This window comes from Eubalaena glacialis, chromosome 14, assembly GCF_028564815.1.
Source record: "Eubalaena glacialis isolate mEubGla1 chromosome 14, mEubGla1.1.hap2.+ XY, whole genome shotgun sequence".
Taxonomy (NCBI): Eukaryota; Metazoa; Chordata; class Mammalia; order Artiodactyla; family Balaenidae; genus Eubalaena; species Eubalaena glacialis.
This window is the reverse complement of record NC_083729.1, coordinates 22,858,382-22,873,909: the sequence shown is the minus strand read 5'-3', so window position 1 is coordinate 22,873,909 and position 15,528 is coordinate 22,858,382. Positions and strand designations below refer to the sequence as shown.

The 15,528-nt window shown below is 50.5% G+C and overlaps 1 protein-coding gene across 1 annotated transcript in view; it reads right to left on the bottom strand.

Moving 5' to 3' along the window:
• PLB1 (phospholipase B1) overlaps nucleotides 1–15,528 on the bottom strand; it is a 98,708-nt gene that overhangs the window by 45,834 nt on the left and 37,346 nt on the right. Inside the window, exons 18-27 of the mRNA XM_061168710.1 lie at nucleotides 12,509–12,617; nucleotides 9,280–9,331; nucleotides 8,844–8,924; nucleotides 7,562–7,627; nucleotides 7,109–7,209; nucleotides 4,984–5,065; nucleotides 1,890–1,994; nucleotides 1,682–1,777; nucleotides 1,376–1,447; nucleotides 252–290 (exon numbers count right to left, since the gene is read on the bottom strand). Coding sequence (XP_061024693.1) covers nucleotides 252–290; nucleotides 1,376–1,447; nucleotides 1,682–1,777; nucleotides 1,890–1,994; nucleotides 4,984–5,065; nucleotides 7,109–7,209; nucleotides 7,562–7,627; nucleotides 8,844–8,924; nucleotides 9,280–9,331; nucleotides 12,509–12,617 — 803 coding nt within the window. The remainder of the gene's footprint in view (nucleotides 1–251; nucleotides 291–1,375; nucleotides 1,448–1,681; nucleotides 1,778–1,889; nucleotides 1,995–4,983; nucleotides 5,066–7,108; nucleotides 7,210–7,561; nucleotides 7,628–8,843; nucleotides 8,925–9,279; nucleotides 9,332–12,508; nucleotides 12,618–15,528) is intronic.

The following is a 15,528-nucleotide window of genomic DNA, read 5'->3' as shown; positions in this document are numbered from 1 at the left end:
CTTGACTTATGTCTGGAGAGGCTGAGTTGACTGGCTGGCCCCCTAACTGTGCTGTTATCAATGGCTCCTACTCTGCCCTCCCCGCTGTCTGAAGGTGTAGGTGGATGGACTTCACAGAAGAGTGTGAATCCCCCCGACTGCCCATCGGGAACACCTGCCCACATTCCCACCCCGCCTTGCAGGGCTGGTCCCAGCTCGGGGGCCGCCCACTGCATTGGCGGCTGAGCCGAAAGGAAGCAACGAGCGGATACCTGCACAATGTTCTTGTAGGTGCTCAGAAATGGCCAGGCCTGTGAGGGGAAGGGGGGTGGTGAGCCGCCGCAGCAAGCTGACTTGCTTCTTGCTCTGCTCCGGTGCGCAGAAACACTTTCCACATTCCCAAGCCCCCTGCCACCAGGCTGACCGCTGGGCTCCCTCCCAGGATGTACCCGGCCTTCTCTGCAAGCCTCTTGAACAACCGGAATAAACCCTGCACGGCTCCCAGGAATGAGCACCTCTGCTCTTTGCCTCCCACCCAACTGGCTGAGGTGGCTGGGTCACCTTTCTCCACACTGCCCCTTCCCAGCAGAGCCCCACTTTCTGCTACTACAAGCCCATGTCCCCTACTCCCAGGCCCCCTTCCCACCCCATGCCACTCCCACCCGGCAGCAGCCTGGGCGCCTCCCGCCCAGACAAGAAAAGCCAGGCGCTTTGAGGTCCTGCCCCCCGCAAGCCCCAGCTCAGTGGGTTCCCGTCCCGGGCCTGGGACCCCTCTGGGAATCTAGGGGAACTGACAGAGGTGAGGGAGCAGCTGCAAAGGTCCAAGAATCTTTCTGACCATTTGTGAATGAACGTGGAGATCTGCTTTGCCTTTCTGGTGAATGTCTGCTTTCTTAGCTCTGGCTTCCAATGGACCTTCCACCCCCAAACCCCACCTCCATCCTAGAAGATATTCTTCTAGGTCTCAGCCCCTCACTCTTTCCATCCTACCATGGGGACAGTGGCACTATGGAGATGGGGTATCCTCTGTCCCTTCCTGCCCTTGAGGTCCTCCCCACCCCTGGTCTTCAAAATGAGATCTGGATGGTGCTGCCATGTCCCTCTGCCCAGCTGGAAAGAGCCGTGTGCAGACTTATGCCAGGGCTCGCTGGGACATGGAGAGACAGAGGCGAGCTCTAGGGTCTCCCGGCCACTGGCTGTCACCCTTCACAGTCCAGTCAGATTGGGCATTATGGATGGCTAACTGGAGTCTGGAATGGGTGGGTAGGTGAACAGAGCTGGGGGTGGGGGTGAGAACCTGGGATGGAAGGAACTGAGAAACCTTAATGAGAGACTTTGAAAGGCTGGGAAAGAGGCTTTAGGTAGACCCCTGGCAAGGCTGCGGTCTTCACTGTACCTCGTCTGGACATGTGATATTGACCTTGTCTTCAAACTCATGCCTTCTTGTCTTCTGGCCGACAGGTTCCAGCTAAACCAAGAAGCAGGAGGATGCAGAGTGAGAAAGAGGTGGCAAGAATGGAAAAGTCAGGATGCAGGGTGAGGCCGGAGAAGGGAGGGAGGGACGGAGGAAATGGGGTTTATCGTCATCGCCGTGCAGGGAATCACACAGCCTGAGTGATGGGCCTCTGAAGTCCTCTGAAAGCTTCCTGGAATCTTTTTCCTATCAGAGGGAGAATAATTTTTCCTACCTCGGTCATCTTACCATGTTGTTCCACAGGGCCCAGGCTGCGTGGGCATGAGCTTTCCTACTGAAGTGGAAACAGTCAGGAGCGAAGAAAGAGCTGTCAGGCAACCCCTCCTGGTCACAGGACAGAATAGAGGGGCTGTGTTATAGGGACACTGGATAACACAAATGATGCTCAGAAACAGCTGGGCACACCTGTGGCTCCCACTTATCCATGAGGCTTTACCGGGGTCTTTGGCATTTCCACTTTTTCAAAGAACGGCTGCACGACCACTGTAAAATCTTCCCTCGTGTCATATCGCCCACTCTCGACCAGCTGGTGAGTCCCCTCCTGCAGGAGGAAGGGGGACAGGGGTCAGGAGACTCTCTGCATCCGCCCGGTCTTTGTGCGAACTCTTTCTCCACTACAGAATTAAACAGAGTCTGACTTTTGAGTGAAATCAATCTGCAGCAAAATCCCAGCTGATCAGGAGCCAGCTAGTTACTTTTCAGATCAGGCTTTATCTCAACCCCTGCCCCTAACCTCTACTGCCTTTGCATCTATTTGACCTAGGCTGGGAAAAAAGAAAAACCCAAGTCCATCAGTTTGGTCCTCTTTTAAAGCTTCTGATTAAAGACTAGGGTGGAAGTGGGGTGAGTACAAATTTGATTAAATGACTTTTTTGGATAACCCATACATTTATTTCTGTCCTACATGTGTTCAGAAAATCAAAGGTGAATCAACAATGACGTTTAATGCCTATTTATATCAGTCATGCATGAAGTGAGTGTGAGCACGTGTGCTCCTGTGTGTGCACACTTGAGATTCTCAGATCTGTCTAGGAGGTAACAGAGCTGTTACTTTCATAGCTTCCACCTGGGCTCAGTTCCAGAAGGACCAGTTACCCCAGTTCTGGCTCCCACTTCTCCCAGACTCTGCCATTTCACTGCTTGCCGGGTTTCCATCATTTGGACCAGGACCTTGGCTGGAGGGGGAAGTCAGGCTTCCACACCCAGAACATTAGAGCAGTCACTTCAGAAGACATCATGACATCAAGAACACCTTCTTTTTCCAGGGTCAGCCAGAAAAAGAGTCCCCATGCTGGGGATACCTCACCTCTGACCTCCTGGGGGGAGTCTCTTCCAGTTACATGTAGAGCCTTGATGAAGGCAGAAGGTGCAATACCGCTAACTAGTTGTGTGACTTTCAGCAAGATGCTTTCCCTCTCTGGACCTCTGTTTCCTCATCTGTAAGTGGAGGATGTTCACCGAGGCCTGGACCATCCCTAAGTCCCTTTCAGTGTTGCTAGTGCCTCTGTGGATCAGCCATAATGGCTCACAGTGGAGCCTTGCACCTCTTGAGAAATAAAGGAAATAGTGTGGAGAATGCCTAGCACATGGTGGTTATTAACAGCAATGATCATCTCCAAGGAGAAGGATGGAATGATAGCTTTAGCAGGAAGTAGAGAGTCAGAGGATTCACAGAGAGGGCATGACGGCCTCATGTGGCTGAGCTGTGAGCCTGTCCAGGATGCTAGATCAGGGTCTCCGTGGTAACCAAGATCAGACCTGGGAACAGCTGGCCAATCTAGAGAGGTCAGTGAAGGCCATTTTTGTGACTAGTTCTCCTTCTCTTTAGTTGCCCAGCATCTGGACCCACTTCCTATATTAAAAAAAAAAAAACTCCACTGTATGAAGACCAGCCTGACTTGCACTGCAGAAGGTGAGAAACCCAGATGCTGGCTTTCCAAATGCCCCTCACACATGCCCACGGGTCCCCCAGTAGATGCTCCCGCTTCAGGCTTTGGTTTGGAAGCTAGTGATAGAAAGATGGAGGGACAGCACAGAATCCATTCTGCTGGGGGTGGCAGCTGCATCCAGTTCCTAGAAGAGCAGTGACAGTGGTGTCCATGGTGTCTCCACTGGACTAGTTCCTTGGCCTGATTTTTATTCTTATGGCTTGGCTCCTAGAATTCCAAGACTCTGCAATTTCTGGTGGCTTGGCCTCTGACCTTAGCTCTTCCAGGTATTCTGCTTAAATAATACATCTGGATTAATAATAAATAATAAATTAACTGGAATTGCATAAGCGCTTGTTGCTTGCACCCAAACCTCACCTGGAAAAGGTTTGCTTTCATGGCCATAACCTCAGCTGCCTTCCCTCTCCTGGTGAGGCATGGACTTCCTCACCTGAAACAGAGGCACCTGCTCACGGCAGAAGGAAGTGCAGCTGGGGAGTCACCCAGAGGGCTGGGGGATGGCCTCAGAGGACGATAAACAGAGGTTCATTCCCCTGAGCCCTGACACTACTGGCAGATACGGCTGCCTTGAAAGAGGCTGCAGGGAAGGGTTCTGCTCCAAGGAGTCCATGGACTTGAAGGATGGATCCACCCTGGAAGCTGTCTGCAGCCCACCCCAGAAGAGCTGGAAGACTACCATCATTCTCTCGAGTGACTGGATGATTATTTGGGGGAAAACTCAAGAGAGTCAAGGGAGTCAGCTGCTCTGGTCAAAGATTTGATGGAGAAAGGCCTAAAAGGAACAACCCACAGGATGCTGGAAGAGCATCTGCTGACTTTCTTTCTCCGTGTGCACCCCAATAACATCTGTTCCCCCCGGAGGGGAGGGCAGAGGGAATGCATGTTCTCTCACTGAATCCTCCAGACTCTCTCGGGTGGCAAGAGTTCCCCCAACCCCGTCCCCAGGAGTCAGAGCCTCATACTCATTCTCCATGGACAATTGGAAATACTCATTTTTGTGCAAGGCCGGGAACTGAGATTTGATGACGTGTGTTCAGTGACTCGGCTCTATAACTTGATTCAAATACATTGAACCTGCTGTCTTGCAGCAGGGGGCAGGGGGGAGTATTAAAATCTGCAAACTGGTCAGTGGTAACATCACACACAGTCGGGGTCAACATAAACTAAGTGTCTGTTCGTTTTCTAAGCAGAGTGATGAAACCACACAGCGGTTGCTGTGCAGTCTTGGAAGCCTTTCCCGGCTTACCTGATACTTTTTTTTTTTTTTTTTTTAATTAATTAATTAATTAATTAATTAATTAATTAATTTATTTTGGCTGTGTTGGGTCTTCGTTTCTGTGCGAGGGCTTTCTCTAGTTGTGGCAAGCGGGGGCCACTCTTCATCGCGGTGCGCGGGCCTCTCATTGTCGCGGCCTCTCTTGTTGTGGAGCACAGGCTCCAGACGCGCAGGCTCAGTAATTGTGGCTCACGGGCCCAGTTGCTCCGCGGCATGTGGGATCTTCCCAGACCAGGGCTCAAACCCTTGTCCCCTGCATTGGCAGGCAGACTCTCAACCAGTGCGCCACCAGGGAAGCCCCTTACCTGATACTTCTTATTCACTTCGATGAGGGAGGCAAGTTCTGTTGAGTTATCATCAAACTTCAAGACACAGGGACACAGATTCCTGCAGGCCAAACCAAAGAGATGCCCCATCCACCAGGACCTCTGGCTGAGTGCATGATGCAGAAGTGTTGGCTTGAGATTCAGAATATATTTAACTCGGAGGTACCAGAAGCCTGTGCTACCAGGGCCCTGGCTGGCTAACCTGTCAATTGTACCAGATGGAAGTGAAGAAAATTTCCCAGACCTGGATTTGCCCATGAAAACGAAGTAGTTACGTCTTCTGACATCTGCAGGAGTGACTTTTACGGAGCTGCGTTACCTTATGAATGTCTGAGAACAGTGTGGTACAGATAAGGCATGGCTCCTTTTAAATAATAGTGACACCAATAATAATAATGCTAACACATATTGAATGTTTACTGTGCCAAGAGCTTTATGGGTATTAACTTGATTAATCCTCTTAGCAATTCTAGAAGATGTATTTTCATTATCCCCATTTTATAGATGAGAAAACTGAGGTTCAGCATGGTTAAGTAGTTTCTCAAGGTCACATGGATGCTGAGTGTGGGAGCCAGGACTTGAACTCAAGTCTGCCTGGTCTGAACCTGAGCTCTTAATCCCTAGTTAAGCTGCTTCTGTCCAGTCCGTACTTCTGCCCTGACTAGCCAACTTGCAAATCTGGGCTTTTGGTCCAGGGGGAGGAGGTGATAATCGTGAGGATGGCTCAGTGTAGACTCAGTGCCACCAAGGAAAGCACAGCCACTGAGACAGGACAGCTGAGAGGCAGGGAGTGCAGGGCACTGGAGAGGTGGCAGGACAAGGTGACCCTGAGTCTTCCTAACCCCACAGCCAGTGACTTGGCCATTCCAGGTTGGACTCTGAACCTTTAGCTTTAATTGTCTAAAGACCTTGCAGTGATGGGCAGCCAGAGACTTTTGGGTGAGCTGCTCTGAAATGGAATGAACAAGCTGAGCCCCCCGTGTGGCCCAGTGACTGGGGAGAGTGGGAGCAGGGGAGCAGGGGATGAGTTAGCCGAAAATAGCACGCCTGACACCGGCTGTGCTAACAGGCATGTGCCACCCTGCAGCCATCCTGCTCACAGCAGCCTCAGGCCTTCCGCAGCGGACCTGTGCAGTCAAGGCCCCCAGGGGCGGTTTGGCATGGATCTCCAGGGAAGAGAGATACCCCTTCACTTGCCTATCACTGGAGAGATACTCCAGCCAAGATACCCCTTCACTTCCTAGAGCAAATCTGACCCTTGTGAATTATTCTTTCAGTCATTCAGCAAACAGCCACGGAGCCCCTACACCGTGCTGGCAGTGACTCGGACACAGAGTTCAGGGCTTGCGGGGGAGAGGCACACGGGTCATTATCACATGATGTGCTCGGGGCAGTGGTGGAGGCCTCTACAGAGCTGGGGAGGGGAGAAGGGGGTGGGGGGCACAGCCACTGTGACCTGGGCTAATGGTCCAGTGGAGACCTTGCAGGAAGGGATGGTTCATGCTTGGGGTAGAAGGACATCTTATTCCTGAGGGTCATGTGTAACATTAGCAGGGGAGCCATCTTTGGCTCTGGAGGCTGGGGATGAAGGCGGCCTCTCGGGGCCAGGGCTCTTGCTCTTGGGGGCGGGGGATAAGACTGTCCTCTAGACCATGCTGATTCTGACTTGACCACCCCCTCTTTTAGAAAGTGACAATAGCCCTACCTTTGTGAATGCCCAGCCTGGAGCACCCACGCTGAACAGAGGCTCCTTCTGTCCTGGAGCTGGGCCTCTGGGAGGGGGCAGGGCACACTTAGAAGGAGGCCCTAGCAGTGGCCAGTGAGACTGGCCCACAGAGGCTCGTTCCATCCGTCATGTTTTACTCTTCCCTCCCTGGAGGACTGAAGGGTGTCCTGAGCTGTCTGGCAATAGAAGCACGTCGGGTTGCAAACGCATGACCTCCAAGGGTACGGGAAGCCTCTCCTGGGGTGTCTCCTCCAGGCTAGACCATGGGGTCTTAGCCCTCCTCACACTCCTGCCCTTGGTTTTTCTAACTAACCAGAGTCACTCTCTGCTGAGGGTCCCACGGCTTTTTCAGGAATAGGTGGAGAACTTCCAACTCACCGGAGGATCAGCCTCGGGCACCTGACAGTCTTCTCCTGGTACAGCTCCCTCAGTTTGATGATCTCCATGATCTTTACCAGGTTCACAAACGCCCGAGGCACCTGAGCAAAGGCAAGGTCGGTCCCCAAGAGGATGGAGGCCAGGCTTCTCCAGCCTCTCACCCGGGGCTGGGGCCGGTGTCTCCTGCTGGCTATCCGGTCTGTGGCCTTTCATCTGGCCCCAACCACAGCCTTCACCCCTGCCCCCTCTCTGCCCTCTGCTCCCTGTTGACGCATATGTGTTCAGGCTGCTGGGGCCAGGACTGACAGCACGGTCTGTGCTGGTGTCCAGGAGAAGGGGACCTGGCAGGGAGGTCTCAACAGGAAGCCAGAGCCGCCTCCAGGCTAAGACTGAGGCCCAAGGAGGAGGCCTGTGGCTGAGCTGCCCCGAGGCCGTGTGGCCTGGCCTTTGTACCTCGGCGTGGAGGATATCCAGAGCCTTCCCGATGTTGTCCGTGAAGTTCTGCGGAGAATAGCGGACCTGCAGGAAGAGGAAAGGTCTCTGACCCCATTCATCACCCCATCTCTCGGTAGACCAGGACCACTTCCTCTCCTGGGTCCCCTCCTCCCTGTATTTCAGCCAGAATGGGCAACACTGAAACACAGGCTATCTTTTGGGGCCCTAGCTGCCACCCTCACCCCACGGTCCTCAGGCTTGAGGTGAAGGCTGTGACCCTCAGGGAAACACTCTTTCTTCTGCATGGAGCTATGGAAAGCTCTGGATCCACTTCACGTCAACTAGATGTAGGGCCTTCGCCAAAGCACATCACACCTCTGGGCCCCTCTAAACTGGGGTGTTGGAGCAGGGGACCTCTAGGATCTCCTACAGCTTGAACATTGTTTGGTCCTGGGGGCTGATCACTTCTGATGGAACCTCAAGTGCCTGGGAAGCCAAAGCTCAATCAAATCACTTAAGGAGATTATGAGAGGGGAAGAGGGTCCTGCAAACCCCCTTCCCAAGCATAAATACATTTTAATGGTGATTTCCCCTGATCTCGATACTTGTGGTTTTCAAACTTTTTAAAAAAGCAGTGGAACCCTGTCTCTGAATGAAATTTAGCCAAGAGCCCTGCTCTACCAAATGGACCAAAGCCTCAAGGGAAGTGGGGGAGGGACCCATGGTCCCACCTCCCGCCCCGCCCCACCCTGGCAGCCAGCAGCCCCCAGGCCCCACTGTGGGCCCTTCGCATTGCAGCTTGAAACCCCCAGACCCTGGTGACTTTGATGCCAGGAAAACAGGCCTTGAGGGGTCTGGGGGGCAGGGTCACCCCTTGGGACAGGTGCTCCCAGGCCACAGCTAGACCCACCACTTTGCTCTGCTGGTCTCCTTTCTTCCTGACAAAGCTTCTCATGTTTCTGGCCCAGTTGGAAAGTCTCCCGCTCTCTGTAAACCTCTGACGCCACCCCTCCCTCCCCCACCCCCCCAAATCCCATGGCAGCTCTGACCCCAGACCTCTCTTCTGTGTGCAGCTCTAGAAACACATCAGCATGGTGAGTTGTCTGTATCTCCCTGCCCTGGCGGTGTGAGTTCGTCGCACACAGAGCCTGTGTTTCAGTGTCTGCGTGGCCCCAGATACATTGCCCAGGCTGGATCCATGCCCGACTACCAGCCGAGTCCCAACCCAGCTGCACTGCTCCAGCGACCTGGGGTGGAAATCCTTCCCAGGGGAGTCTTGAGTGAGGGCCTGGAGACCTACCGGGTCATCGCAGACATCACAGAGGTCATTGCCTCCTATAAACAGGGTTATTATCTTCCAATCTTCCTGGAAATTTATATTCTGAAATGAATAGGAAACAAGCAAGTAAAAGCCTTGCCCCAGAGTCAAGTCCAGGAAAATACAAAGTGCTGAATGCTGTAGGGATGAGTCCTCACACACAGGAGAGTTTAGTGGGGACATTAATAATTTCTGTTCTTTGGTTTGTGGGTTCTGAGGTCAGAGGTCACAGGTGCTAAATCATTTGTTGTTTTTTTAAAGGTGGCCTCTCTGGATTCCCATGTGGCCTTGTCCCCCACCCAACCACCCCGCTCCCACCCCAGAGCTGACCCTCTCTGCCTCTATGATCCTCCCACCCACTCCCTCCTCTGGGCATCCTACCTCAAGTGCTCCCAGGTGCCACCTCCCCTAGACTTACTGTGTAATTCTTCATCAGGTCCACCAGCCTCCTGGCCTGAACAGATAAATCCCTGCAGGCACACACAGGAAGAAGTCATGTGACCAGCGGGGGTTGTGAAGCTGGGGTCGGGAGGGGACTTAGCAGAGAAATCGGGAATAAGATACGTAGCAGGAAAACTGCACTGAAGGCCATGCCCTGTCACACAGCTCCTTCCCCACTCGGTCTCTGCTGGGGGTGGGAGTCATGAGTGTGCCTTGGGAAGGGCAGAGCTCCCTACATATGAGGGGGTGACTGTTAGCGGGACTGTTTTCTGATTGGCGTATTTGACTTCATAGTTTTCTTTCTCTTCCAAGCCAGGCTCATTCAGGACAAACAGAGGGCTGCATATGAGTGTTTCATGTCACACACGGCTATTTCTGCAGGTGGCAAGACCTCAGCTGCAAGGGTGCCCTCACTTTCAACGTGACATGGTTGAGTCAGACACACCTGGGTGTGACATTTAGTTGCCTCTTGCTAACTGTGGGAATGTGACTTAAATTCTCATCCAAAAGATAGGAGATAACCCCCCCTACCTTAATGGGTCTTAGTAGAGATGAGCAAAGCAGCCCCATGGGGTAAGAGCCACTCTTGGTGCCAGGCAGCATATGGGTTTGAATCCTGCTTCCACCCCTGACCAGCTGTGAGACCTCGGCAAAGTACATAACCTTGCAAACCCTCAGTTTCTTCCTTTGGAAGATGGGGATGGCAAGCATATCTTCTTCACAGAGATGTTGGGTGAATTAAATAAGGTGCCCATCAAGAAGTTAAAAGAGCACATGGTAAACATCCATATTAGAAACAATCCATTGAATTATTTCTACCATCATCACCACCACCATCATCACCATCACCATCAATAAAGTCCCTGGCACAGGACTTAGAAACATTAGTTGTCACCCTCTTCCTCTCTTAATTATTAGCCCAACTGGCCTGCTCTTAGTCATAATAGGCTAGGTATCAGATCACCTGGGTGGAGACTTTGGGGAAACCACTTCACCTCTTTGAGGCTCAGTTTCCTCATCTATTGCTCTGAAGTTAGCAGGGCTGCTGTTCTTTCTATGGACCAGAGTTCTGGATGATTACTTGGCCACTGTGAGCCTCAATATCATCATTAAGAAAACATGGGCATCTGACCCTCTGCTCTGTCCATCTCACAGTTGCTGTTCAGAACACAAGAGATAACAAATGGGAGGGTACTGTGTAATTGCACACTGCTATATACACATAAAGGGTCGTTATTGGACCTGTGGTAAAGCCTGAGGGCACAAAGATGACAGACCACGTGGTCGAGATAATGCATTTGTTCAGCCCACTTCATCTCTCTGGGCTACAGTTTCTTCATCTGTAATGGTAATAGTAATAATAATCTGGAATAATAATCCCCAACTCTTCCCTACAACACAGGACATGCTTGGACAAATAAATTACTCACACGAAAGAGCCCCAAGGCCTTGGGGAAATCAGGGAAGAAATCCAGGGCCATATGAATCACACTCCATTTTTCATTACATTTATGCTTTCAACTAAGGTTTCATTCTTGGATGCCTTCCTGACCTAATCATGCTTAGAACTGCCTCTCCTCTTACACCACCAGCTGAAATATGCTTGGAGAAAAGCAAGATTAAGGTAATATTAACGTAAGCCTAAAATTTTAAGCAGTAAACCGGTAGCCTTTCACCCCCTCCCCACCAAAAGGAAAATGAAGCCACCGAATTCGTTATAAAACCTATTAGGTTTTGTATGATCTCTGCTTCAGATAATCTGTCACCTTTCCTGTCCTGAATAAATAAGAGTTACTCTAGTCGGGGACTCGTAGATTCAGGATGGTGTTGAGAGCTGGGAGAATGATGTCAGGGGATCTAGGAACCTAAACATAGGAATCCCTAGGAACTACATAGTAAAGTTCGTGATTATTCTGGAAGAAATAGAGGATTAAGAAACAAAAAGGATCTTTCCATTTATTTTTCCTACATTGGATGTGGCACTCACTGGTTCTCTGACTGGCAGCAAACCCAAAGAAGCCCTCAGGGTTCTGGGATGGTGGGGAGAAATGGAGCTGTAGGACCCAGGAAAGCCGACCCCGCTCTCTGGAACCCTGCATCCAGTGCCCCTGGACCACGACTCAGTGGTCGTGTTGCTCGCTAACGGTTTTCCCCAGGTGGGTCCTGCAGCCCTGCTGCACTGTTGCTGGGACCACCATCCTGTCTGTGCTATTTACAGCTCACCAGAACTTTCACTTTCAACACGGCACTGAGGGCTTCCCTGGTGGCGCAGTGGTTAAGAATCTGCCTGCCAATGCAGGGGACACAGGTTCGAGCCCTGGCCCGGGAAGATCCCACGTGCCGCGTAGCAACTAAGCCCGTGCACCACCACTACTGAGCCTGCGCTCTAGAGCCCGCGAGCCACAACTACTGAGCCCGCATGCCACAACTACTGCAGCCCGTGAGCCTAGAGCCCGTGCTCCGCAACAAGAGAAGCCACTGCAATGAGAAGCCCCCGCTCGCCGCAATTAGAGAAAGCCCGCGCGCAGCAACGAAGACCCAACGCAGCCAATAAATAAATAGATAGATACAACATTAAAGAAATAAAAGATGTTTAAAAAAAAAAACACCAAGAAACACAGCACTGAGCCTCCCAGCCGGCCCATGGGAGAGGTTCAGCCCCACCTCTTAGAGGCTAAGGCTTAGAGAGGCCAGGGGAGAAACCAGGGCTCAGACTCAGACACCCCCCACTCCCACCGGCGCCAGGACTGGTGCTTTTCCCATGAACCAGGAAGGATGCAAAGCATGGAGCCTGAAAAAGCCTCCTGAAAAGCAAGTCTGAGGAAGAGAGGGAGAAGGTGACACGAAAGACGGAGCATTAACAGAGTGGTGAAACTTGGGGCTCAGTGAGTCCTCCTATGGCTGCTGTCTTATGTGAACATAAGGTTTATAGACGAGGCAAAGTAATTTGCTCAAAGCATGTACCTGGCATCAGAATCAACTGTGACTAGCTCCTGGGGGCGCGGTTGGTGGGTGGGCCAGCAGGTTTCCGTGTCCCACAGCAGAGGACACCCCCAAGAGAGCCCACCCAATCCAGCCTTTGACCCTCAGCTCCTCCCCCCGGACCAAACCCCGAGCCTTTAGCCATGCACCCTGGTCTAGGCTAAGCCCCCGACCGGGTTCCCAGGGGGACCCGTGTGGTTCACCCCCAAGGCTCCAATGCTCACTCAGCTCGGGATCCTGCCACGGCCTGGTTTAGGAAGGCCCCAGGACTGTTTTGTCTTCCGGTGCCAACAGAGAAACCCTTCAGGGACGGGTTGAATTCCCGGAGGATGTCTGGAAATATAAGGAAAAGATGTTCGTCGTCACTGCCCCAAGGCAATCTTCAGATTCCTTTGATAAGTGCCAGGGGGTGCTGGCGACAAAGCAGAGCGCCCACCCCACAGCCCTCACCCTTACTGTTCGCTTGGCCCCCAAAATAAAATGTCCAGCAGGCTGATGCCGAACCACGTGTCCAGCACACAAGGGTGCTCAGTGAATCAGTGTTGAATAAATGCCGGTCTGGTTCAGGTGCTGCTCTCAGGCACTTTGCTTTTTTCTCTAAATATGTAATCGCTTTATTGAGATATAATTCACACAACGTAGAATTCACCAATTTAAAGTACCATTCAATAGCTTTTAGTACATTCATACAGTTGTGCCACCATCACCCCTATAAACTTTAGAACATTTTCATCGCCCCCAGAAGAAACTCCGTATCCACTAGCAGTCACTGCCCATTTCTTCCAGCCCCACGGCAACCACTAATCTACCTTCTATCTCTATACGTTTGCTTATTCTGGACATTCATATAAATGGAACCATACAATACAACATGTCCTTTGTGACTGGCTTCCTTCACTTAGCAAGTTATCAATGTTCATCCATGTTTAGCATGTATCAGTACTTCATTCCTTTTTACTGGCAAATAATATTCCATTGTATGGGTACAACTGTTCAAAGTATTCTCTCATAATCCTTTTTATTTCTATACTTATGTCTCCTCTTTCATTTCTGATTTTTAGGCTCTCTTCTCACCATCTACCTTGGTCAGTCTAATTGCTTGCTGATTTTGTTCATCTTTTCAATCTCATACATTCTAATGCCTTTACCACGCTGGATCTACACTTTTCACTCTGCATCCCCCCAGCTTGGCTGAGAACTCCTGAGGGCAGGGTCTGTATACACCCCTGAGCCGCGCATGGGCTCAATAAATGTTTATGGACTGAATTAAGAATAACTCAAAGTTCAGAAAGGTTAGGAGAACTGTTAAAAGTCATACAGTTATTAAGAATAGAATCCTAGGCTAGAACCTGATCTCTCAGCCCGTGCTAGAGGGTACTTTCCCCAGACCTACAATCTACTAGGATGTGGGAAAGGAACTGGCTAGGTATCAGTCAGGACTTTCAGGCATCATGCCGTCCAGCAGAGCACTCTCTCCCACCAAGCGCTGCTACAGGGCCTACGCAGCACAGATGGATTGAACTCATTCCTTGTGGCTCTGGGGACATTGTACCAATGGATGGCAATTACTCTCATCTACTCAATAGAAGGAAGAGCTGCGAGATCACTAGAGCTATCTGAAAACGGAAGGGATCGTCCTAGCCTCCCCATTACTCGAAGCATCCGGCGTTGGCTAGCTAGGTACTTATCAGGAATGTCACAGAAGGCACTACTCATTGGACAGGACAAGAACTTGCCGGTGCATACAGTTACCTCCGCCAGGAACATTCAATCCCCTTTCCTTATCTGATGAATTCCAGTTCTTAAAGCCCTCTTTCAAAAGGCAGGGTAACAGCCTTCTTATTTATTTTCCCCTAAACTTTGTACATGGCTATAATTATTGGTACACATGTCTGTCTTTAGGGAGACATGTCCCTAAAGAGACTTCAGTGACGTCATCAGGGCAGGGACCTCACCTCATTCTCCTGTTTCCCAAGCACCCAGCACAGGTGTATTTGCTGGATTACATTGAACAGGGAGTTGAACTGAGGTTCTGTTCTGACCCTACGTTCTCATAAGTTTTCCAACACATTGCCACGTGATTATTTCTCCATGGATTATCCAGTCCCTACAGTCAATCTGTCTTCACGACTCTAGTAAGGAAGTCTGAACAGGCCATGTTCCACTGCTGGGCTAAGCGTGTCAGGGGCGTCCACCCAGGTGACGCTGTCTTAATATTTTATAAATCATTTTAGTGAAAGATCTTGAGTCAGATGATTTCCAATCATGTTATCAACCACAATAGCATGGGAATCAGAGAGCCCAGCAAGTTGTTGTGTATGCTGGCCCAGCTCATAGCCCAATTACATTCACAAAAGCAGCCCAAATCATCTCCTAGAGATGGCGGAGCTTATTAATAGCTCTTGTGTGTGGACCTAGAAATAAGGAAGATGGGAAGGACTTGTGCCGCAGAACTGTACCTACTTAAAATCAACAGGATTTGCAAATAGCAAGAACACGCATGAAGTCCAACCAGTTCTGCGCATGTGGCGATCAAACCACCTTTATCATCAAAGTCTTGGTGACTTAAAGCTCAAATAATTTCTTAGCTGCTAAAGATATATTACAGAGGGATAATTACGAGAAAAATAAATGAGAATGGGACCGATTAAATTCCTCTCAGGCAAAATCGTTAGCCAGAAGATTTTAAGGGAAAATAATTCAATTGTGACATTTTTTGTACGCGTACTTTAAGAACAAGCACTATGCATGCACTAAGGAGAATAAAAAGATGAATAAGACCATTCAAAGAATGTAGTCAGGCTTAAAAAAAATCATTCCGAAAAGGTTGTTGATGAAGTAATTTAAAGAAAAGGTTGCACCCCAAATATGGCTATGTTTGCACAGCCTGAACAAGGTAACTTCATCATCACTGCTGCAATAGCAGCGTTTCCTAAACCAACACCAGGAATTCAACGTCTTTGTACGCAGTGGTGCCTAATACAGCCCAAGCCTAGATTAACGCCTCCCAGAAAAGTGCTCTGCTCTGAATGACAGGCAAAGCAAACATGGGTTTCCTTTACTTCCTTCTTCAATCATTTCTTAATAATAACTTGCACTAAGAGTTGGCGTGAGCATTCTTTCCCTCTTACTCTCTTCCTTCCTCGGACAAATACAATTTCTCTTAAAAAAAAAAAAAGAAAAAAGGCTTTAATCGCTCTCAAGCAACAGAGCAGGGCGACCGCCTCGGGGAAGCAGCGCCCCC